General features: G+C 44.5%; 1 protein-coding gene across 4 annotated transcripts in view; it reads left to right on the plus strand.

Moving 5' to 3' along the window:
* Positions 1-22668, plus strand: part of LOC309605074 (specifically androgen-regulated gene protein) — a 37918-nt gene extending 15250 nt beyond the window's left edge. Inside the window, exons 1-5 of one of the 4 annotated variants that reach the window (XM_082340399.1) lie at positions 10165-10359; positions 12933-13114; positions 15720-15905; positions 18296-18473; positions 19858-22668. In XM_082340399.1, the coding sequence (XP_082196525.1) occupies positions 15801-15905; positions 18296-18473; positions 19858-21413 (1839 nt within the window). In that variant the 5' untranslated portion in view covers positions 10165-10359; positions 12933-13114; positions 15720-15800 and the 3' untranslated portion in view covers positions 21414-22668. Of the gene's footprint in view, positions 1-10136; positions 10360-12932; positions 13115-15719; positions 15906-18295; positions 18474-19857 lie in introns of those variants that run through there. The other 3 variants (XM_082340400.1, XM_082340398.1, XM_082340397.1) reach the window with 3 other exon arrangements.
* Positions 22669-24152: the final 1484 nt, after the last annotated feature.

Genomic DNA, 24152 nt, shown 5'->3' on the forward strand with positions numbered 1-24152 from the left:
TCTTCAGGATGAAACTAATAGAATACTATTAAATCTGAATGTATTGAGAGGAGGTTTACGTAATGGGTGGGGGTGGACAGACAAAAAAGATATATAGAAAAGGAAGAGTATACATAGTATATCTCAAAGCATTAACTCTCAATAGCATTTATTTAATGAAAAAGCAGGGAAGCAAATCAGGCAGTTTGGCTCCAGATATAATATACTATAGTATTGTATATTTGAATGCTGACAGGAATTATTATAGAAGAAAGGTCAAAATGAGGATGTATAAGAGAGGATCACAGGGATGGAGTTCATAAGATGAGATCCAGAGTACATGTACATGATCTGGTTTTATAGGAAGAATATTTCCTTTGTTGTACCAAAAGAGAAGAATAACATGGGTGCAAAGGAAGGTAGGTTTGTAAATTTGGTGATGGAAATATGGAGTTCCTGCCTATTGGCTGCTGTTTTCTTATCAAATTTTTCTAATTCTGTGGCAAATTCGTTATCTGAAAATAAAGGAAGCAAAAGAGGAGTGGAAAATTTGAGGAAAGAGAAGAAAGAGAGGTCTTGGAAAATGGGAAATCCAGCTTCCTAGAGAAATGTGGTAATTGCCTGGGAGTATAGAGTACCCATTTGAGGTTGTTATTCTTGAGTTTATAGTAGTGCCAGTCTTCTTTACTTTGAATTTTTTTACTGAAGTGTAATTTACAATATTATATTAGTTTCAGGTGTACAGCATAGAATTCAGTATTTTTATAGATTATACTCCATTAAAAGTTATTACAAAATAATGGCTATAATTCCCTGTGCTGTACAATATATCCTTGTTGCTTATATGTTTTATACATAGTAGTTTGTATCTCTTAATCCCATACCTCTCTCTTGCCCCTCCCCCTTCCCTTTCCCCATGTGTAAATATATATATATATATATATACACATACCACTTTTTCTTTATCCATTTGTCTGTTGATGGACACTAGGGTTGCTTCCATATCTTGGCTATTGTAAATGACTATGAACATATGAACATTGGGGTACATGTATCTTTTCAAATTAGTGTTTTTATTTTTTCCAGATATATACCCAGGAAAGGAATTGCTGGATCATATAGGAGGGCTATTTTTAGTTTTTTGAGGAACCTCTATACTGTTTCCCATAGTGGCTACACCAATTTACATTCCCACCAACAATGTACAAGGTTTCCCTTTTCTCCACATCCTTGCCAACATTTGTTATTTGTGATCATTTCGACGATAGCCATTCTGACAGATGTGAGGTGGTATCTCATTGTTGTTTTGATTTGCATTCCTCTAATAATTAGTGATGTGGAGCATCTTTTCATGTGCCCACTAGTCACTGTGTCTTCTTTGGAAAAATGTCTATTCAGGTCTTCTGCATATTTTTTGATTGAGTTGTTTTTATTTTTGATATTGAGTTGTATGAGCTGTTTATATATTTTGGATATTAACTCCTTGTCACTCATATCATTTGCAAATACTTTCTCTCATTTCATAGGTTGTCTTTTCATTTTGGTGATGGTTTTCTTTGCTGTGCAAAAGCGTTTAAGTTTAAAAGAAACAGATTCACAGATATGGAAAACAAACTAGTGGTTACCAGCAGGGAGAGAGAAGGGGGGAGGGGCAAGAGGAGGAGGGGATTAAGAGGTACAAACTTTTATGTATAAAATAAATAAGCTACAAGGATATATTATACAGGGAATATAGTCAATATTTTATAATAACTATAAGTGGAGTATACCCTATAAAAATTGTGAATCACTATGTTGCAACCTGTAACATATAATACTGTACATCACTATACCTCAATTTTTTAAAAAGCTTTTAAGTTTAATTAGGTTCCATTTGTTTCTTTTTGCTTTTATTTCTTTTGCCTTAGGAGACAAAGTTTTTTAATTACTGAGATTTATGCCAAAGAGTGTTCTGTCTATTTTCTCTTCTAGGAATTCTATGGTTTCAGGTCTTACATTTAGGTGTTTAATCCATTTTTATTTTATTTTTGTTTATAGTGTAAGGAAATGTTCTAATCTCATTCTTGTACATGTAGCTGTCCAGTTTTCCCAGCACCATTTATTGAAGAGTCTCTCTTTTCCCCATTGTATACTCTTGTCTCACTTATTCTAGAATAATTGACCATGTAAGGGTTTGTTTCTCGGCTCTCTATTCCATTCCATTGATCTATGTGTCTATTTTTGTGCCAGTACTGTACTGTTTTGATTACTATAGCTTTGTATTATAGTTTGAAATCCAGGAGTGTGGTAACTCTTACTTTGTTTTTTCTCAAGATTGCTTTGGCTATTTGAGGTCTTTTTGGTTCCACACAAATTTTAGGATTATTTGTTCTAGTTCTGTGAAAAATGCTATGGGTATTTTGATAGGGTTGCCTTGAATCTGTAGATTGCTTTTCATAGTATGGACATTTTAACAATATTAATTCTTCCAATCCATGAACATATTATATGTTTCCATTTCTTTCATCTTCAATTTCTTTCATCAATGTCTTGTACTTTTCAGAGTATAGGTCTTTCACCTCCTTGGTTAAATTTATTCCTAGGTATTTTATTCTTTTTGATGCAGTTGTAAATAGGACTGTTTTCTTAATTTCTCTTTCTGATAGTCTGCTATTAGAGTATAAAAATGTAACAGATTTCTGAATAATAATTTTGTATCCTACAATTTTACTGAATTCATTTGTTAATTCTAACAGTTTTTTTGTGGAGTCTTTAGGGTTTTCTATGTATAGTATCATGCCACTGGCAAATGGTGACAGTTTTACTTCTTCCCTTCCAATTTGGATTCCTTTTATTTCTTTTTCTTGTCTGATTGCTGTGGCTAGGACTTCCAGTAAAATTGGTGAGAGTGGGCATCCTTGTCTTGTTCCTGAATTTAGAAGAAAGGCTGTCAGCTTTTCACTGTGGAGTATGATGTTAGCTGTGGGTTTGTCATAAATGGCCTTGAGATATGTTCCCTCTATACCAACATTGATGAGAGTTTTTATCATTAATGGATGTTGAATTTTGTCAAATGATTTTTCTGCATCTATTGAGATGATCATGTGATTTTCATTCTTACTTTTGTTAATGTGGTGAATTACATTGATTGATTTGTGAATATTGTCCATCCTTGTGACCCTGGAACAAATCCCACTTGATCGTAGTGTATGATCCTCTTATATATTGTTGGATTTGGTTTGCAAATATTTTGTTGAAGATTTCAACATCTATATTCATCAGAGATATTGGCCTGTAACTTTCTTTTTTGTAGTGTCTTTGCCTGGTTTTGGTATCAGGGTAATGGTGGCCTCGTAGAATGAATTTGGGAGTGTTCCATTGTCTTCAATTTTTTGGAATAGTTTGAGAAGGATAGGTATGAGCTCTTCTTTATATGTTTGGTAGAATCCCCCCTCTGAAGCCATCCAGTCCTGGACTTTTGTTTGCTGGGAGTTTTATTGGTTATAAATTCAATTTTACTACTATTAATCACTCTGTTCAAATTGTCTGTTTCTTCTTGATTCAGTCTTGTCAGGTTATATGTTTCTAGAAATTTGTCCATTTCTTTTAGGTTGTTCAATTTGTCAGTATATAACAATTCATAGTATTCTCTTATGATTTTTTTGTATCTCTGTGGTATCAGTTGTTATTTCTCCTCTTTCACTTCTTATTTTATTCGGGTCTTCTCTCTTTTCTTCTTGGTGAGCCTGGCTAGAGGTTTATCAATTTTATCTTTTAAAAAAAAGAGCTCTTAGTTTCACTGATTTTTTCTATTGTTTTGGGGGTCTCTATTTTATTTATTTCTTCTCTGATCTTTATTATTTCCTTCCTTATGTTTACGTTGGGCTTTGTTTTTTTCTTCTTTTTCTAATTCCTTTAGATGGTAGGTTATTTGTTTATTTGAGATTTTTCTTGTTTCTTGAGGAAGGCTTGTATCACTCTAAACCTCCCTTTTAGAACTGATTTTGCTGCATCCCATAGATTTTGGAAAGTTGTGTTTCCCTTTTCATTTGTCCTGAAGGATTTTCTGATTCCTCTTTGATATATTCATTGACCCACTGGTTTTTTAAGTAGCATGTTGTTTAGCCTCCACGTGTTTGTGCTTTTCCTATTTTTCTTTCTGTAATTGATTTCTAGTTTTATATATTGTGATCAGAAAAAGAAAATGCTTGATATAATTTCTTTTCTCTTAAATTTATTGAGACTTGTTTTGTGGCCTAGAATGTGATGCATCCAGGAGAACTTTCCATGTACACTTGGAAAGAATGTGTATTCTGCTGTTTGTGGATGGAATGTCCTGTAGATATCTATTAAGACCAACTGGTCTACTGTGTCATTTAAGATCACTGTTGCCTTATTGATTTTCTGTCTGGATGATCTGTCCATTGACTTAAGTGGAGTGTTAAAGTCCCCTACTATTACTGTATTACTGTGAGGTACACTTTTTCCCCACAGCTGATCACTGCCCACACCCTGTTGTGGAGCCACACTGCAGGGCTGGTGGGGCCCACATGGATTCTTCGTGTGTATCAGGGTGTAAGCTGTGGTGGACTGGCCACCATCAGAGTTCTGGGTCTCTTCTGAGGCGCTGCTTGAGCACACGCCAACAATGGCCACCACCACCCCACCCAGATGACACTCTGGGACCCCATTGCCTCTGTGTCCCACAGCCAAAATTCTTCTCTGGTCACGGCAGCCCTAGATCCAGTGCCGAGCTACAACGTGGAGTAAGTGAGACTGGACCATTTACTTGGCTCAGACTGGGACACATGCAGAGGTGGTCAGGGGAAACCCAGCAGCCACTAGAGGAGTCTTCAATCCAACCTCTCTGCTCTGCCTTGGGGACAAGCCAGCATGCATGCACTCCTCAAGAGCAAAGTTCAGGCTTCCCTCAGCCCTCCTGTTAGTCCCAGTGGTGCTCTGACCAGCCAAGGGGCTCATCTCCCCTGTGTAGGACCCCAGGAGTGGGGTGCCCAATCTGTGTCTTAAACCACTTATTCCCCAGTGTGGGTCTCTGCCCATGTAATCTCCCTTTTCCTCTGAGTCCCCTTCCAGGAGCACAGATCCCAACCTGATCACTTTTCTTTCCTTCCTATCTGATTTTGTGTGGATCTTTCTTACAGCCTTGTTTGTACAGAAGTCTTTCTGTGAGTTTCCAGTTAGAGAATTGCTCCACATGTACATGTATTTTTGATGTGTTCATGAGGGGAGGTGAGTTCCACATCCTCATACTCTGCCATCTTGATTGATTCGTGGTGTCAGTCTTCTTGTTGTGTGATCAACAAGAGATGTTAGTGATTTGAAGGAATCCAATGATAAAAAAACAAAAGCAAGAGCAGGAAATTCTGACATGTGGTTAAAGTTTACATTTCTGGGTACCTAGACGCTAGCAGATAGGAGGGAAATGGTTACAGTCTAATCCATCTGTCTGGCTTATAACTGTTACTATAATATAAATTTGTATTCCATGGTCCTGTATACTGCTAACAATGAATAAAATAAATATTAATATATTATACTCATAGTATACTTAATGCAAATTCTATGACAAGTGTTCCAAGAAATAACAAGTTTGAGAAGCAAAATATATTCTTGAATTGGCAATTTCAACAAATGATTTTGTGTAGAGCTATGAGGAGCTTGCTGGGAGATCCAAATATTATCCATTTATGTTCCCTAGTATTTTGCAGTATTGAATATTTGCTATAAGCTACAGTTCTTTGTAAATACTATTAAACTTGATATTTCTTATTTATTAAACAATGTTTCAATACAGTTATCCATAATAATAAATAAAGAACATAAAGAATGTTAGAAGCATGTTAAGAAAGATAATTGAAATCAGTCAGCCCATTGCCAGATGCGTTTTAAATTATTGCAATGTAAAGTGTCGTCAATCGGGGGCTTTCGTAATAGCTCAGACTCATAGATATATTCATAACATCAAAAAGTCAAAAACCTCTGAAACAGTCCTGATGAGCCAATGCCTACTACTTTTAAGAGCTATGCACAGTTTAATAGTATGTCAAGGGACAAGATTTGGGGAAAAAACAATAAGCAAAACTGTAGCAGACTAAGCCAGGAGAACAGGGTGGGAATGGGTCCAAGCAAAGGGTGCAGCCCAGTAGCATGAAAGCATGACAGTTTCAGAAAAATTAGATGTGACTGTAGTAAAGAGTATGGATGAATATGTGGTGGGGAAATGCACATAAGCCCAGTTAATGAAGGTTTTTTATGTCTTATAGGGACTTTGAATTTCATCCTGAATGCTATGAAAATACCTCAAAGTATTTTAAGGAGAGGAATGACAATTCAGATGTGCCTCTATGAAATGAAAGATGTGAAACAAGGAACTTCTGTAGTTTCTTCCATCTTTAGTGGTCTGTGATCCTACAAATAGTGAAGTCCTGATCAGAGTAGAGAGGACGAAGAGCCGGAGACAGTTATGAAAGTGATCTCACAGGAGCTATGGGAGGATTGCTGTGAAGTATTGAGTCTGGGTGCTGCAATTAGCTGGCAGGGGGAGAGAGGAGAGAGGTCAGAGGTAAGACGGGTTCCATTTTGAACATGTTAAGATTTGGCATTCCTTACAAAACCCACTGATGCTACTAGATGATCTCAGCCCTCCCCTCAGACTTTCATTAACACTGGGAAGAAAAGGACTACTGAATCCTCTAAATTTTTATGGTAGGTGGGCCAACACTGCTCTCAAAAAAGAAAAAAGGGAGAAAAAAAGCTACTCCCAGCAACTACTTAATGATTAAGTCATTTCAGAACTTCATCCAAATCCACTTAATTACACCCTTTAGTTCCCATCTAATTAGTTTAGGCTTAACACTAATATCAGTTTGGTGAGAACTTGCTGATCTATTTGATCTCTTAATCTGGCCTATCAATTCCACAGTTTATAGCCAAATTATAACCATCCTCATCTGAATCCTTTCCCAACTGTTCTCTCTTTAAAGCAAGTTCTTGCTACTACTTGAAGAATAAAACCTTCCCTCTCCCCAACAGAAGTACATTCAGAGACCCAGCACGGAGTACCATGCCCTATACCATGAACATAGTGGGTACCCAGTGTTTCCTAGGGCTGGTGATAATACATGTTCAAAGTAACTTCATTTTTCCTTTGGAGAGGAAAAGGAGAAGAAAAGCACTGCTAGGATGTGACTGTAATGTGAATGAATAAGTATCATGAATGGTTAGAGTGGAGGTCTACTGTATTTTGCAGAGAGTCCAGCTTTATAAGGGGCCCAAAAGAGGAAAGATTGACCAATGACTGTCTGTGGTATATTTTGGTTTTAAGGTGGTGTGTGCGTGTTTGTGTGTAGGGGAAGTGAGTTGCCTCAATGGGGAGGTGGTACTGAGAAGGAAATAAACTAGTTTCTGACAGTCGAGAAGATGACTGCATCACAACAGCATGCAAGGATGGAGAAGGAGTGAGGACACAGATGAGTCAGGTGAGTTGGACTGTAATTAGATACCACAGTCAGGTCATCAAATAGGAATTCATATACAAAGAGCAACAACACACACTGCTCCTCAAATGATGACCTACATCAACCAGGGAGCCTTAGTCTCTCAGGTTTCTGACTTCGGAAATCCTCTCTTTCCCCTAGTCCAGACCTCCTTCTCAATTCTCTTGGAACCTTAGAGACTTGGTATTTCTTTTTTTTAAAATAAATTTATTTATTTATTTTTGGCTGCGTTGGGTCTTCTCATTGCTATGAGCGGGCTTCCTCTAGTTGTGGTGAGCGGGGGCTACTCTTTGTTGTGGTGCGCAGGCTTCTCGTTGCGGTGGCTTCTCTTGTTGCGGAGCACGGGCTCTAGGTACACGGGCTTCAGCAGTTGTGGCTCGCGGGCCCTAGAGCGCAGGCTCAGTAGTTGTGGCACGCAGGCTTAGTTGCTCCGTGGCATGTGGGATCTTCCCGGACCAGGGCTCAAACCCGTGTCCCCTGCATTGGCAGGCGGATTCTTAACCACTGCGCCACCAGGGAAGTCCCGAGACTTGGTATTTCTCCAAGCCAAAAAGAAAGAAAGCAAAGCAAAACGAAGAAAGATTCCAAGGAAAACATTTAAAGATATGGAGAACGAAAAACCCCAAATTCAGAATAGTGATTTATTTCAGCTGGGGGTGTATGTCTGTTTTGAGGAGGCAGGAAGGAGTGAGGAGAAAAGTTTGTTAGCAGCTTGAACTGTAATGTTAATGTTCTATTTCTTGAACTGGGTATTAGGTACAGTGGTGTTTTTATGCCAGAATTTCTGAAATATTTCATAATTTTCAAAAAAGAGATGTTAAAAAAAGGAAAGAGTAACAGAAGGATCATTTTGTCTATGTCCCTACATCTACCTGGGAAAAGACAGGGGCCCTTCCTAATTATTCTACTTTTATTATAAACTGAAAAACTGTTCACAAACAAAACTGTGCCTCCTCTCATCTTTGAGGTTAATGCTCACAAGTCAATTCATTTTTTTAACAAATGTTCAAATCACACACCTATGAAGCTTGATCAACTTCAGTGACTCCATCCATGGGTGTAACTCTAGTTTCATTGAACTTCTGATTTGGAACTTCCTGTTTTGTTAATATTATGACATCATACATGTTTGAATGACACATCAGGAAGAGAGGTCATCCTCCTTAAATGTTCAGTCAGCTCGGTTATCCAAATGCCGCTGATAGGGTGCTGAGTTATTCCAGGCTTCCTCAAACCTCCTTTCTCCTCACTAGTCCTGCCCTACCTCTTCTGTACCCAAGCCCCAGGGTCACTGCACTTCTGCAATGATCACATTGCAGAGACCACACAGAGAAAAGATGAAAGCCATGTGTCATCTTGTTATAAAAGACATGAATAGCTACAAGACAGAAATGAGACAAGAAAGGATAAATCTAGTTATTAGAATTAGACCTGCACATTATCTGTGTATTTCATGTTTCCTACTTGGGATTCTTCTCCAAAATAGAGGCTGATTGGCATCATACTGATAGATGGCAAGCTTGATGTCATACTGCCTGAGTTGAAATCCCTGCTCTGCCACATCTTAGCTACATGATCTTGAGCAAGTTATTTAACCTCTTTGTAAAATTTGTATATTAATAGTGTCTACATTCTGAAGTTCAGATAAAGAGTAAACGAAATAATGCATGAAAATGCTTAGCACAGCACAATTCCCAGTGCATAGCAAGAGCTTAATAAATGTTGGCAATTACTATGTGCATTGATTTTAATTTTTCTTTCTGCCTTTTGGTATTGAGGATAACATATATCCAGGAAAAACCAGCTTCCAAGCAAAAGGCACATCTGGTGAAAGTGGCTTCCATTCCTGGAGAAAGATTCCTTCCTGAAAGCATTGGGTTCTTCCAACTACTCTCTTCTCCCTACTCTCTTCTGGTTGTTTTAACTACAGGTGCCAGAAATCGGCCACTGGAAGGAGACAGGATTTGCTAAACTGGTTGGTAGCTTCTTTTGTTTTTATTTCTTAATATTCATTGCTACCTTCCACGCACAGCTAAAAGAGACCAGAGACCCAAATGACAGAGTGCATGTTCCCTCCCTCAAGGCTGTCCAGTCACTTTTTCATCAGAACAGGGACCTCTTGGGGGAGAAAATGGTTTTATTTCCCCCAGAAGTAAATGAGGCCAAGAAGGTCGTTGGCAAACTGTAGGGCAACGGTGTCTCAGTGCCAGCATCTCTTGCCTTAGACGCCTTCTTCTGTGGTCCTGAGTGGAGTTGCTAGGATTATGAGCCGCTAGGAAAAAGCTTGAGGATGACAGTGACTCCGAAAAGCTAAAAAAGCGAGTAGCAAAACTGGCCACAAAGGATTTTAACTTGCAGAACTCAGGGGAACACTTCGAGAGGAAGCAGGCAGTTATAGATAGAAAATCAAGTTTCAGACAGACACACGGAAAAGCATACTGCCTAGTGGACTGTTTCTTTATAACAAGATTTTTTTTTTTAATAACATGCTGACTCTCCTTTCGTCCAGTCTCAGCCCAAACCGGTCCCCCTCCTTCGAGCCCTCCTCTATTATTAAAGGCTCTTTATTGGCTCTCAACGAGGAAGGGAGGGCAAGAAACGATTGGCTAAGTGAGAGCAGCACTGCCCTGCGCCGTCCCCTCCCACGCCCTCCCTGGATAAACAGCTGGAATGAGAAGTAGGGAGGGAGGGCTGGGATTGGCTGAGTGTCAGTTCCAGGGTGGGGTGAGGCAGCGCGGATGAAGATTTTACCTGTCTAGGTAAGTCAGGAAGAGGTCAAAAGAAGAAAACAGTAGGAAGCGGGGGAAGCAGTCTCTGTCTCCGTCTCTGCCCTTTGAAATATAAGGGTATTCCTTTCCTCTCTTCAGCCCCCCGCCCAGTGAAGGTGAGTTAATTCCTAACCAACTAACTATTGCTTATTCTGTAGCAAGAGCGGGGTGCTTCATGGGAAGTCAGAGCTACAGAGTTGCGGGGAGCCCTTTATACCCCAGGTGGGGGGCTTTCCTCTCTGTTCCTCAACTCCCTGAGTCCAGTACGGGATCAGAGTGAGTTGGTAGCTTCTTGAGATTGGAGTGTTTTAGTGGAGACCCAGGCTGAGACACTTTTTTTTTTTTTTTCGTCTGCCTATTTAGGTTGGATGAGCATATTGTGCTGACAACAAGAAAACAGATTTGTTTTAGAAATTTCCATCTCTGAATAATTGAAGTTGCGTTGTGATTTTGGAAGGGAATTGTTAGAGTAGAGGAGGTCAGAATGGAAAATCGCCCGGGGAAGAAAAGTGCTTTGGTTTTCCATTCTAACAGGCAAATTTCTCATGGCTTTATGAACTCAATATCTATTGTTATTTAAATGAAGGGTGCAGTGTGTGTGTGTTCAGTAATGGTAGTGTGATAATGGAACTCTTTGTGGATGGGTGTGTAAGGCGTGAGCTGCGCTAGGTTTTTGTAAGGGTGTGTGAGGTTTGGTTACATTGGGAAAATGCCAGCTCAGGCTACCAGCTCATCTTTGGAAAACCCACGGATACTCTAGTTGCAAAGTCGAGCCTATTTGAGTTCAGCTTCATTAAATTTCTGACTTTGCCTGTTAATAGACACAGGGACTGGCAAACAGGAAGCTACTCAACTGTGCCGGGGCCTCAGCTACATTAATATTTCACGGCAGCATGTTGAGTCTAGTAGGAATTCCGAGTGGGGCTAAGGCCAAAGCAGTGTGGCAGAGTCCAGAGAGGAGAACCAGACCAGTGTTGTGGTTTTGCTTTGCCTTCCTTCAGGTGTCCCAGTTGGCAGTCTGTGTGGCCGGATTCCCTGCACAAGGACGCTGGGTGTAGAAGTCAAGTCAGAGTAACAAGTCAGCTCTCCGCCATCCACCTTGTGGGGATTAACACTGTGGTCCCTAACTTCACCCCTTTTCCTCCTGCTTCCAGAAAGAGGGAAGTGGGAAGACCCAATGCCAGGATCCCAGGGCCTGGCACACAAGCCCTGAGTGAATATATTGGGTTTCGTCCTGGCAACTGAAGCTTTAGGCTTTAGCTCAGCCCACACCACAGAACCAGCCTGCCAAGCTCACTGACTGAGGGCTGCCATACACGGCGACCTTGTCAGCAATAAAGATAAGCTGCAGTGTCAAGCAGAGTTCTTCTGTGCAGGTGATATTTCCACCCACCCTCTCCCTCAAACCCACTGGTGAAAGAGGCGATTATATCATTGCTTAAACACAAACAGAAACTTGCCCTTGTGCTTGTGGAGAGGGATACACACACAGTGCAACTTTTAGTCTTCTTGGCCTTTTCCTTAGGATGTTCTCCAGCCCAAGGCACATTTTGGGTGGTCAGCAAAAAGCAGAGGCACCTGGTCTAAGAGAAACAGGAAACCTCTTTGACCACTGGGGAGAGAGCTGAGCTCTTGGAGGATATAGGAATGGGCTCACAGGAAGAAGGTGATAAGGGGGCCTTGGGTCTGTTCAGATGGTACAGAGAAGCCAAACAGGAGTGGAGCTGGAGGCCTCTTCCCACCCCACCCCCTCCAGATGCCAGAATTCCACACGCCATTTATTTACTCTCCTCCAAGGCTTGGCTGGTTTCAGGGAGTAGTTAATATTTAATGTGCCTTTGCATGGGTGGCCCCGATATAGGCTGTTCACATTTCTTAACCCATTCCCTCCTCCCCTCAAGCTGCCCAAAGAGGTCAAGGGTTAAAAAATACAGAACTCTCACATTGAGTGTTTTGCATGCTGTTCAGGCTTCTTATCAAGTAGAAATACCTCAGGTTTCAATGGCTGCCCTGAAATAGCCCCCAAGTTTCAAGGTTGTAAAGTTGGTGGAAGGAAATGCAGCATCCAGGTCAGGTCAGACTGGTGAGGGAAGGAGAGAGTGGTGAGAAGAAGAGAAGACGTCTTTATGGTTCAGACTTTTAGGGTCAGGATACTAGGTGTGGAGATGAGGTGTGAGCACCTTAGAGCTCATTCAACTTTGGTTTCAGGTTCAGGTTAATCTCTGCAGTGATTTTGTTGTGCCTATGACTTGAGTTTCAGTGGCATTTGGTGTCTTTTCCTTACTCTGGAAATATCTATTGTGGGGACAAAAAGCTGGCCTGGATGCGTAAATCTGAATCAGAGAAGAGTGGTCTTAGGGCTTTCAGTGTTTAGTCAGGCATGGCCAATGGCCCTTCTTTAGGTACCCGGCCCTCTTGCCTCTGGACAGCTGCTGTAATGCCCTCTAGAAGGGCTGGGAGCCACAGGCTGCCCCTAGATGCAGTTATAAATCATTTCCTACTTCCCATAGGAAGGGGAGGTAGAAAGAGCCCCAGCTTTTGCATCTGTCAAATGGAGAAAATGCCACATCCTGCCTAAGGTATCAGGTTATTTTAAAGACCAAATGAACATATCTGAAACCACTTTGTAAGCTATACCCTGGTATGTTTTTTAAAGCAATGCTGTTCATATTGTTTCTATCTCTTCCAGCTGCTTCAGGCCATCCTTTGTTCCAAAGTGAGAATGTGTTAGGCTGCCCTGGGAGCGAGGAGAGGCTAGCATACCACTGTAAAGTCCGAAGTGTGCTTGGAAGAACAAGGGTAGTCATTTTTCTCTGAAAGGGAAAGACAGCATCTGCTCATCCATTCACAGAGAACATTCTATTAATTACAGTGAGTCACTTTTAATAGTTACGGCCCCAGTGTAACAGATAGGAAAACTAGAGCCAAAAAAACAGACCCTTGGATCTACACTGACTTCTTGGAAACAACACCTTTGTCTTAACAAAGTTTTGCATGCCTCATGCCTATTAGGTACTCATAAATGTTAGTGTAACTGAAAGCATTGCCCAAATTCCATTAAGCCATATATTTTCTGGGAAATAAAATATTAAAAAAGAGCTTACATGGGGCTTCCCTGGTGGCACAGTGGTTAAGAATCTGCCTGCCAATGCAGGGGACATGGGTTCGGGCCCTGCCGGGAAGATCCCACATGCTGCAGAGCAGCAAAGCCCATGAGCCACAACTACTGAGCCCGCGTGCTGCAACTAGTGAAGCCCACACACCTAGAGCCCATGCTCCACAACAAGGGAAGCCACGGCAATGAGAAGCCCGTGCACCACAACGAAGAGTAGCCCCTGCTCACCACAACTAGAGAAAGCCCGTGTGTAACAACGAAGACCCAATGCACCAAAAAATAAATAAATAAAATAAGTAAATTTATTTAAAAAAATTTTTTAAAAAAGAGCTTACAGTAATAGGATAGAAGCCAAAAAAGAGACCTTCCAACAGTTCAACTAGTTCTAATGTCTACTGAGTTCTAGTGTCAACTCAGTAGACACTAGAACAAATGACGTTTATTCATCCAGCATTTTTTGAATGCCTTCTGTGTGCCTAGGCTAACGAGAAATGGATCCTCTTTGTTGTAGTGGTCTCAACCCTTCAGAATGTTAGGAATGAGTTAGAACTTTTGGAACCTAGACAGTCATTAATGGAGAGGCTAGCTGAGGTGACTGAACTTCATCCACATGACTTCTCACGTTTCTGTTTCTTTGGGATTCTGGATAATGGGGAACTAACCTCATGAAGGAATCCCAGGAGTTATCTTACCCCATGTTGATTTATCACTGGGCTTCTTTGGTATCTCTGTCCTCTCTGGTTCTCCCTCTCTCTCCTGAGAGGCTCTGGACCCGCGTGAACTACATGTGTCTTGCCCATAATGGATCTTCCCTCTTCCTTCCCCATTGTCCTGCCCCCTCCCTACCTGCCCCACTTGAAGGTCTCCTCCCAAGCAGGAGGGGAGCTCTGTGAGGCCTCGTGTTTGTCAGCTCTAGGTGGTTGGCGGACTGACTCACCCAGCACAGCCCAAACCTGACTTTGGCACTGGAAGCAATTATTGGCAGAGGCGAAAAAGACAACCTGCCCTGGAATCTAAACCTCAAGCCTCAAGATCTCAAATAAAAACCAGTTTTCCAGAACATTTTACTTAGTATTCAGAAGGTGGGAAAAATGGTAGAAAATAAAGCATGGCGTTGCGGGGAAAATATGGATTCAGAATCAGACAAAGTATACTCTAATTCTAGCTCTTCCCCCAGGTCCCTACTTGATCTTAGAACTGTCTTTTAATCTTAATTCTTCTAGAATTTCATTTTAGCATAGGAGAGTCACCTTTGGCCTTTCCAGCTCTGGTGGAGTTTTTCCCACAAACAGGAATATGAAAATCCCTGGGATTTCCTGAAGGGAGATGGCACTACCTTCCTTTGCTATTTCTATTGGCACAATGAACTTGAAACTGTTCTTTCCCTATGAGTTGGAGTTGGGAGAAAGCTACCTAGAACATTGCTCTTGTTCATTTGACACAGATTAGGGAATCTCATTGGGAATAAGTGCAACATCAGGAGGGTGATACACAAGAGGGAAGCTGGGTTTGTGTCAACCACTGGGGTGCAATGCACATCCCTCCCGGACTAGGGGGATGATGGTGGCTGGGGTGGGGGTCGTTGTGATGGTGCTGACGATGTGGCTGTGGTAGCAGCTGACAGTTACAGGGCCGTGCACTGCACAATGTGTTTTACATGGAGTATTTCATTCTATAGTCACGAAAACCCTTTAAGGTAGGTACTATTACGGGCCCTGTTCCTTTTTTTTAAAAAAAAGCTTTTATTTCCCTTGCTACAGTCTACTTTGATCCGAGATGGATCTTGTCTTTTTCTTATTACAAAAATAGTAGTAGTTACTCATTTATACCTTAAGTGTTTGCTTACCTACTACCAACTAAACTGTGCTAACTGTTCTCATTTAGTCTTACTATTAACCCTATTTAATGAAGAAAAACAGATTCAAAGAGTAATTTGCCTCATCACAACACTTTAAATGGTGGAACTGGAATTTGAACCCAGATCCAGCTACCTCCAGAACCCAAGCTTTAACCCCTGTAATATGTAGTGTTTCTAGTAATGAAAATGTAAGTTAAGCTCCCTGGTTCAGAGAAAAAAACGTGACCAAGAGAAATGATGGAATCTCTTTTCTGACTAGACTGCTTCTCCACCACCTAAGTCTGACGTTCTGCATGTATGTACGCCAGCTTATGTGTCCTTACATGTCCAGCTTATGTGTCCCCCTGCAGGCTGGGGGTTTGGGTTTGGGGCATGGCTGAGCATGGCCCCTTCCAGCTCTCTGTTTGCTTGGTGTCCCTGCTGCCATGCTGCTCCAGGGCCTGGGCAGAGCCTTGCTGGAGCCTGGCTCAGCTCACACGTGGCTTTGATTCTTCTCTTTTCAGGCCCGGCCTGGGACATTCTTCGCTTCCCTTCGCTTCCCCTCTGAGAGCCCCTTTCACCACCCCTGCACCTTGCTTCAGGCGATGCCCGAGAGAGAGCTCTGGCCAGCAGGGCCTGGCTTGGAACCCGTGACCCGCATTGGCAGCTGCGACAGCATGATGAGCACCACCTCCACCCTCTCTGGACCTGTACGTACCCTCTGTCTGCAGCCTGGCCCGCTCTCCGCACCCCTGCCCTGCCCTGCCCTACCCACCACCATCCTGGCTCACTGCTCCTTGTCTTTCATCTTCCTCGTCAGGGAGTGAATCACACCGGTCGGTATTCTGCCTCTGAGTCACCCCTGGTTCTGCAGAGAATAGGGTGGGACAACCCCAGAGAGTAATAGGACAAATGAGAGTTTTTCCCAGTTTTCATTAGGTTGGGGGGTTTAACTGAGATGAGAGAGTGGGTCAGTGATCTGAGGTTACGGTGGAAACTAGAATGTAGATCCTTGTAGCACGTGGATTCCTGAAGTCCTCTGCAAAGAACAGCTTTACTTCTGTCTTTTACAAAGATCAAAGAGCACGGAGCAGTTAAGAGCCTGGGTTCTGGAGCCAAACAGATCTGGGTTCTCTACTTAACAAGCTCTATGACCTTAGGCAAATTACTGAATTTCTCTAAGCTTCAGTCTCAGTTTTAAGATGGGCATAATATTAATACCAAATTCATAGGGTTCTTGAGGCGAGTAAATGAAATGCATGTCAAGCACTTAGCACGTGCCTCTATGTAGAAAAGAAATAGCCTATCTGTAAGCAAAGACTGAGAATCTTCCAAAGTCACTGTGTTTAACTATTTGTGAGTGACATGTAATAAATTGTAATTTTTCTGGGCATTTAAATTTAAATCTCAATTCTTATAAGGTTGGTGTGACAGGGTAAATCTGCCCTATGTCCAAATGTAAGCATTCTTTTGTTATAGGTACTCATCACATACATAATAACCCTTGAGAATTTATACTTTATTGTTCTATATCCTATACATAGAGGTATTTGATAATTTAAGGATCGTAATGATCTCTACTGAATGTCAAAGATGTTTGATATAGTCGGTGAGTTTTGATATGTAAAAATGAAGTAGAAAAAGCAGCACACAACACACAAAAAACCTAAAGTGCAGAGAATATGTAGATAATTTCTTTTTAACCCTAGATGATGGGGCCGCACAGACCGCTTTCAGTTTCTGTTAAGCAGAGGCCAACATGAGTAGTTACATACCATTGGACACAGAATGTGACAGGAATTAAAGGTTTTCAAAGTGAATCATCCACAAAGGAGAAATTCAGAGTTGGAGTTTTGGAAGACTATTTTAGTAGGAAGAGGGCAGTAGAGAAGATTTTGTTTAGGGAACCTCTGGGGTCTGCATCGAGGCTTCCAAGGGCTGTATTCGGGACTTCCCTTTACAATGTAAGCGTCCCTCAATCAACTGACAGATGATTCTTTAAGGAGCCTGGGGAATTGGGGACGTTATTCCAACAACCATCTCCCCTCCCCCTAAGATATTTTTAGGGCTTTCTCAAAATCTTTCCTGGCCATCTGAGTGGGTCTGGAAAATATATAACTCTGAAGTATCTCAAATATTAGGAAGAGGGGTAGAGACAGCAGGAAGGGACTCAGGCCAAATTTCCTATATTCCCATCTGCCCTTTTGGTCGTCCCTTCAACCTTCAACTTTGGAGAGTGATTATTCCATGGATCTTCCTGGCCTTGTAGAACATAGGCAGTAACCATCTGAAATGGCCTCACCTGTTCTCCCAAACACTCCTATGTGCTTTCTCGTAATGAAAATTATTTATTTTAATTTCTACTTAATATTTAATACTAAGTTGCTTTCCCCTCACCCCATACCAGTTTCTCCACCTTCCTCCCTTAAGTTAATATTTGTTTAAGAAATGCACACTTTTTTGAATGTTAGCCAGAGCCAAATGCTATCAAGAAAGTAAATACACGAGGGAAAAAAAAATACTGTATGGAATGCATTTCAAAGTCAAGTATAAATTATTTAGTAAATTTATCTGTGACTAGTCATGCCACTGTTCCCATTGGCCTGGCAGCGAGTAGTTGGCTGTCTTTCCTGTTTGTCCTCATACTGTCCTTGACATGCCAGATCAAGAATGCAGAAGTACTTTGAAAAGTTAAAAGCAATACCATTCAAGTTTAAGGTCAAATCATTATGTTGCCCATACAGTTTAGAACAACATTGGAGACATGCGAAATGAGATACTTGATATAGGTCACACAGAGGAAGTGGAATTAGAACCTGGGTCTGCTTCTGATCTTTGCCCCTAAGCATTCCACCCAGGAGTGAACAAAAGAAAGGTCATTTGCCATCTGCCTGCCCGGCTGGGTGCTAGTGGGACAGCAGCCCAACAGTCTCTGCCCTCCTTGGTGCCTGCAGTTTCAGGAAGCAGCTCCAGCAGGTCTGCAGAGTGGCATGATGGACAGGTTTCCAGCTCTTCAGCAGTCCTTCCCAATGCAGGGTGGTTCTCGGGCCCCGCCAGTTTCTGTGGAGCTACCTCTCACAGCGCCCTCTCTTCACTCTAGAGTGACAGCAACTACGACTTCCTGTCCGCTGAAGAGAAGGAGTGTCTGCTCTTCTTAGAAGAAACCATTGGCTCATTGGACACCGAGGCTGACAGTGGACTGTCCACTGACAAGTCTGGGCAAGCCACAACTCCCCGAGGTCCCCGAACACTGCCCACGACCCAGCCTGCTGCCCAGGGTAAGAGAGAGTGTCTAAAAAAATCAAAAAAGGGGACTTCCCTGGAGGTCCAGCGGTTAAGACTCTGTGCTTCCACTGCAGGGGGCACGGGTTCGATCCCAGGTCGGGGAACTAAGATCCCGCCTGCATGCTGTGAGGCAAAAAAAACACAAAAAATAAAAACCCCAAAAAAGCAGTACATCCTCTGGCCACTCTCCATCTTGTCTGCCCTCTGCTCTAAGGGTCACGGGCAGAAGAAGGAGCAAATGTTCTCCTCTCCATTCTCGTGGCTGGAATAAAGCCTTGTCCCTGCAGGGAAGGGGAGGGATTGCTGACAAGCCAGCCTTCTACGTCTTTCTATGAAGTATCAGAGGCCTGGGAGGGAAAGGGGTTTGACCAGCACCCATCCTCTTATGGAGAAATTCTAAAGCAATATGACCACAGAGGTGGGGGAGAGATTCAGGGAGGGGTGGGTGGTTGGCTCTGGAAAAGCTAAGTCAGTCTGTGGAGCTTATCTGGGTGACCCAGAGGATGAGGCTGCAGGAGATAAGAAGAGGGAAGGGCTCCCTTAACTTCAGTGGGTGACGTCTCAAGGGCCTTGTGAGAGAGTGTGGAGTGGCGTTGAGGCTCAGTAGATGGGGAACAAGATGGCACGTAAGTGTGGCCATGAGTGCGGGGCCATATGTCCCAGGGTGAGGGGGGCATTTTACTCCTGAAGACGGTCCCATTGCTATCAGGACTGTGATCACTGATTCATTCGTTTAGCAAATATTGATTGACAATGTGTTAGACCCTCCCTGAGACAGAAGAGGAAGTGGGGACATGGGGCTTCCCCTGCTGCCTGGTGCTGATTTCCTGGTCCAGTGGGCCTGATACATGTGCTTACTCGCTGGAAGAAAAGAGCCCCTGTCACTCTGTGGTGCGGGGACAGCTGTGGCCATTACAGAATCATCCAGGTGCTTATAGAAAGTGAAGGCAGAAGAAGGCAGAAGCCTGGTCAGGCAAGAGCAAATCACCGTTGACAATGTTCATGCTCAATGCTCCCACTGGACTCAGTTACCTGAGAGCCCCAGGAGAGCTAGAGGGACTGTCCTGAACCCCAACCAACCCTGCATCTGTAGAGGGTTAGGAAGAGCCTGAGTCAGGAACATGGATCTTGTCTGGGGCTGCCCTTTCCCCAGTCATCAGGAAACATTAATCCTTGGTTGGAGGGAAACTGCTAGTACTGATCTGTTAGTCTAAATGACATCCAAACAAGAGTGCTGCCCTTTAAGAGCAAAGAAACAACAAAAATCAAAACCCATCCATTGCTAACTAGAGATCAGAGTTTGGGAAGTGTTTTCTTTCCCCCGGCAGCAGGGTTCTCACCAACGCACTCTTTGCCTGTTTCTCCCGACCCTCACAGGACATCCGAAAGAAACTGTTCAGCAAGGAACAGAGCCAAAAAGAGTGACTCCATTCAGCTTGTCGCATCTGCCCGAGCCTCAAAGCCTGGGCCTCAGGTCTGGCTCCTACAGCCTCCCCAGAAATATCCACATCGGCAGAGACCAGATCCTCAGAAAAAGCACCACACAGACTAACAGCCACATCCCAGGGGCATCTGAGGGGCTTGTCCCGGGGCCTGAGAAAGAGCAGGTCAGCCAGAGCAGTGAGCCCCACCAGGCACCGACGGGCCCCCGGGACGCGGCCCTTGATCTGGACAGGGCCTTCATCCCCCCACCAGAGGCCTTCCGGGACACCCAGCCAGAGCAGCGTGGGCAACACGGCCTGCCCAGCCAGCCAGGGGAGCTGAGTCACGGGCCCCAGCTCCACACATCACTCAGCCTCCAGCAAAAAAGGGAGACTACTTCGGAGGCCATGTCCCAAAAAGCCAGTGAGGAAGGCTCAACCGGGGAACCTGGACAAGCTCGGCCTCCTCCAGCTGTGTCCTCGCAGAATGCAAAAGCTGAAGATGTTCCTGGCCCATCAGGGGGGGATCCAAATGCCCGGCCGGCTCCCCTCACAGCCCCTAAGACACGGAAGCTGCCACCAAATATTGTTCTGAAGAGCAGCCGAGGTGGTTTCCACAGTGATCCCCAGAAACGGCTGTCTTGCCACTCGGAGGCTGGGCCTGGAGACTCGGGCCCCGCCTCGTCATCACTGCAGGAGCAGAGGAGAGCACGCAGGGAAGCGCTGGAGAAGCTGGGGCTGCCCCAGGACCAAGACGAGGCCAGCGCCCACTTAAGTAGGCCCTCCATCAGGCTCAGGGAGACTCACACTCAGGCCCCCTCCCCGGCTCCGGCCCCAGCTCCGGCTCAGCCTGTGGTTCCAGCTCAGGTCTCAGCAGCGACAGGAAAGGCTGCAGCACCTGCACCAATGCAGGGACCTTCTCCAGTGAAAGCTCCGGGTCCGGCTCCAGCTCAGCCGTCTTCTCCAGGCAAGGTTTTGGTTCCCGCCCAGGAACCCACTCCAGGCAAAGTTCCAGCTGCCAAATCCATGCCAATTCCTATCCCTAAGGCCCCACAGGCAAATAGTCTCCTGACTCAGCCAAAGCCAGACTCTGGGCTGACTCTCCAGGAGAGCAGCATCCCTGGCCTGAGACAGATGAACTTCAAGTCCAACACGCTGGAGCGTTCAGGCGTGGGGCTGAGCAGCTACCTCTCAGCGGAGAAAGATCACAGCCCCAAAACCAGCACCTCTCTGGGAAAAAGCTCCTTCTTGGACAAGATCTCACCCAACGTCTTGCGTAACTCCCGGCCGCGCCCGGCCTCCTTGGGCACCAGGAAGGACTTCGAGGGGATCCAGGTGGGCAAGTTGGCCGACCTGGAGCAGGAGCAGGGCTCCAAGCACCTGTCTTACCAAGGACAGAGCCGTGACAAGCTGCCTCGACCCCCCTGTGTCAGTGTCAAGATCTCCCCAAAAGGCGTGTCTGCTGAACACAGAAGGGAGGCTCTCAAGAAGCTGGGCCTGTTGAAGAAGTAGGCGCTGGCCGCCAGCACCCCCACACAACCCCTCCCGCGCCCCGTCATTCGAGAAGAGACCCAGGGCTCCACTTAGTCTTCCCCACCTCACAAGTCAGGGGCTGGGCAGGGGTCTGCTTCTCTGCAGTGTCCTCTTCTCTCTGAGGGAGAGATTGGAGCACACATTTATATTCAGAGTGGCTGTACCAATGAGTGCCTGCGTGAACCATCCTGAAGATGATTCCCACAGGAGGGTGTATGTGTGTGCTATAGGCTGCGTCTATCACTGAAGCTATTTATATGACACAGAGTCATTGCTCAGAATTCCTCACTTGTTGGAAATTTTCTTACATCAGGTAGAGTTCAGCCAAGCCAGAACTGAGTGCAGAGGGGTGGCTAAGCCTGAGAAAAAAAAGTCAAATGGGACAATGGATGTACTCGTGACACTGCAAATGCAGGGTCACATGAAATGTGGGTCTCCCAGAACCCCTGCAGCGGGTGGAGATTGGCACAGACCTTGCTGGCTTCCCCTCTCACTTCTGGCCTCCTGGATAGGGGCCTGCGGCCAAGAGGAGTTGGTTTGTTATCTCATCATCTGCTGCCTTCTCACTGTCCCTAGTCCCAAGGGTCAGACACATCCCTGTCACTAAAAACTCTTGGTTGACTCATACCAGGAGAGCTCTTGCTGGCCTGAGAAGTCGGGATGAGTGCCCACACAGCACACCTCCACTGGGGAGGGCCTTGTCCGTGGGCTTGTTAAATTCAGTAATAAACTACGGTGGTCCCTGACTCTGATGTGCCTCTCCTTCCTGCTCCGGATCTCAGTCTGCACAGTGACCCCAGGGCTGGGCCAACAGTGAGATGGGAGCCCAAGCCCAGAGGCTTTGTAAATACCAAGGGACTCTTACAGGCCTTTGTCTACACGACTGCAAGTTGTTTTTTGATTTCCTCAATTCCTATGGAAAATCAGCACAGTGCATTCTCTGCTAATTATTCATAGAATATCAGAGCTGGGAGGGGCCTTAGAGACACCCTAGTCCAACCCTGTTGGGGAAGGGAAGTGACTCATCTTGGTCACTCTGCTGTTTAGTAACAGATCTGAGATCAGAGCCGGAGCTCCTGATGCCGCTCCCATGCTGCATGCCCCTTCCCTCCAGCAGTGCCTTTGTCCCTCCACTCACCACCCTAAGGAGTCACCAGCAAAGGTCCAAGCTTAAAGCTCTTCAAGATCTAAAGTGTCTCCTGAAACATCAGAGATTAAACGTTGTTCAGGATCATATTTAGTGTTGTGGGTTTTTACTTAGTTTGGGAAAGTAGCAATATAATAACTCATTTTTAATCCCAAATTCCCTGACCAAGTTGTGCAACTTGAGAACATGCTGGAAGAGCGTACTGTGGGTAGGTGGTGTGGGCTTGTGAATACAAGCTTGGAGATCAGACATGGCTGGACGTGACCCCTGCTTCCCCCTAAGAAATGAATGTTATTCAGAGATGTGACCTGGTTGGAGTCCAAGGTGCCCAGATGTGAGGGGCAGATAAAGGGAACCGGGTTGAAAAAGTGCCCTTTAGGTCTGCTGAGTGTTTCTGGGCTGTGTCCTTAGGGACCCAGCACATCAAGGCTCAGTATCTCTGCAAGTGGAGAGGAGGTTAAGGTAAGGACAACAAATGGCTGCGCCCTGCTATGGCATGTGGGTTGTGGTTGTGACAGTTTCTGTGTACACTCTCACACACACACCCAAAAGCTGGTGCCTTGTTCCTGGCCCTGGGTGAGGACCTGGCCTGTCACAGCCAATAGGGTCACCCATGACTGTCTGAGCCACATCTTATCACAGACACCCCCCAGAGAGAGAAGACCCCCCCCCTCCTGCAATACTGGTCCGACATGCTGTATTTGGTTGAACTGCTTCCCAAGACACGACCTAAAGAATGCTCACTTTATTATTTATTAATTTCCCTGATAAATAGGGAAACTTGGGGCCAGCTGTAAAGTAAGACTTGGTAGGAATCTGGGGCCTTGGCATTAACTCAAGCCTCACTAACACAGGTTGGTCAGGGGCACATCCTGTGAAATCCCACTCCCTGGTGAAGGCAATTTCTCTCTCAGACAAAGCAGAGTTACACACAGCCTGCCTTCCTGCTCTCTATTCTCATCCTGCCTGCTTCCCCAAGTCACCCAATTTGAGATACTCTGTCCCCTTGTTATTTAAAGATACCATGCTTCCCCATGTCCTTGGCCTTCAAAGAGCATGCTTTGCTCTAAGGATGGTCTTTGGGATTCAAGAATAGGATAATAAATCCAAACCTGGTTGTCCTCATGTTGAAGAGGATCAAGGGGAGGTAGTGAGGACATCCACTGTCCTGAGTTGTATCCATCTTCTTGTTCCAGAAAGGACTGCTCTTCATTCAGCTTGAACTGATTGGGGGAGAGGTGAGAGTGGGGTCAGGGTTGTTCTTATCCCCTTTGAAGGATTTTGGGCAGAAATTTGGTTTTAAAAACCACAGTGACAACTCTACTTTCACATGGCCTTATTTCTCCGCTATTCCCTGCCTGCTGTAGTCTTGCTGCTGCTGGAAACAAACCATCTGCCAAATACAGGAGCTGGCCCCTCCTCAGCCTAGCCCAGTGAGGTCTGTGCCCTCAGATGCGTTGGCAGCCACTCCTCTGAATCACCACTCGTATGCCACCCTGAGAGTTCTCCAGGCCCACGAGGTCCTACCTCCTACCCAGAGGTCAAGGGATGGACCCAGTCACCTCTTAGGT

The sequence above is a fragment of the Balaenoptera borealis genome (genome assembly GCF_965194805.1).
Source record: "Balaenoptera borealis genome assembly, chromosome: 1".
NCBI classification, from domain to species: Eukaryota; Metazoa; Chordata; class Mammalia; order Artiodactyla; family Balaenopteridae; genus Balaenoptera; species Balaenoptera borealis.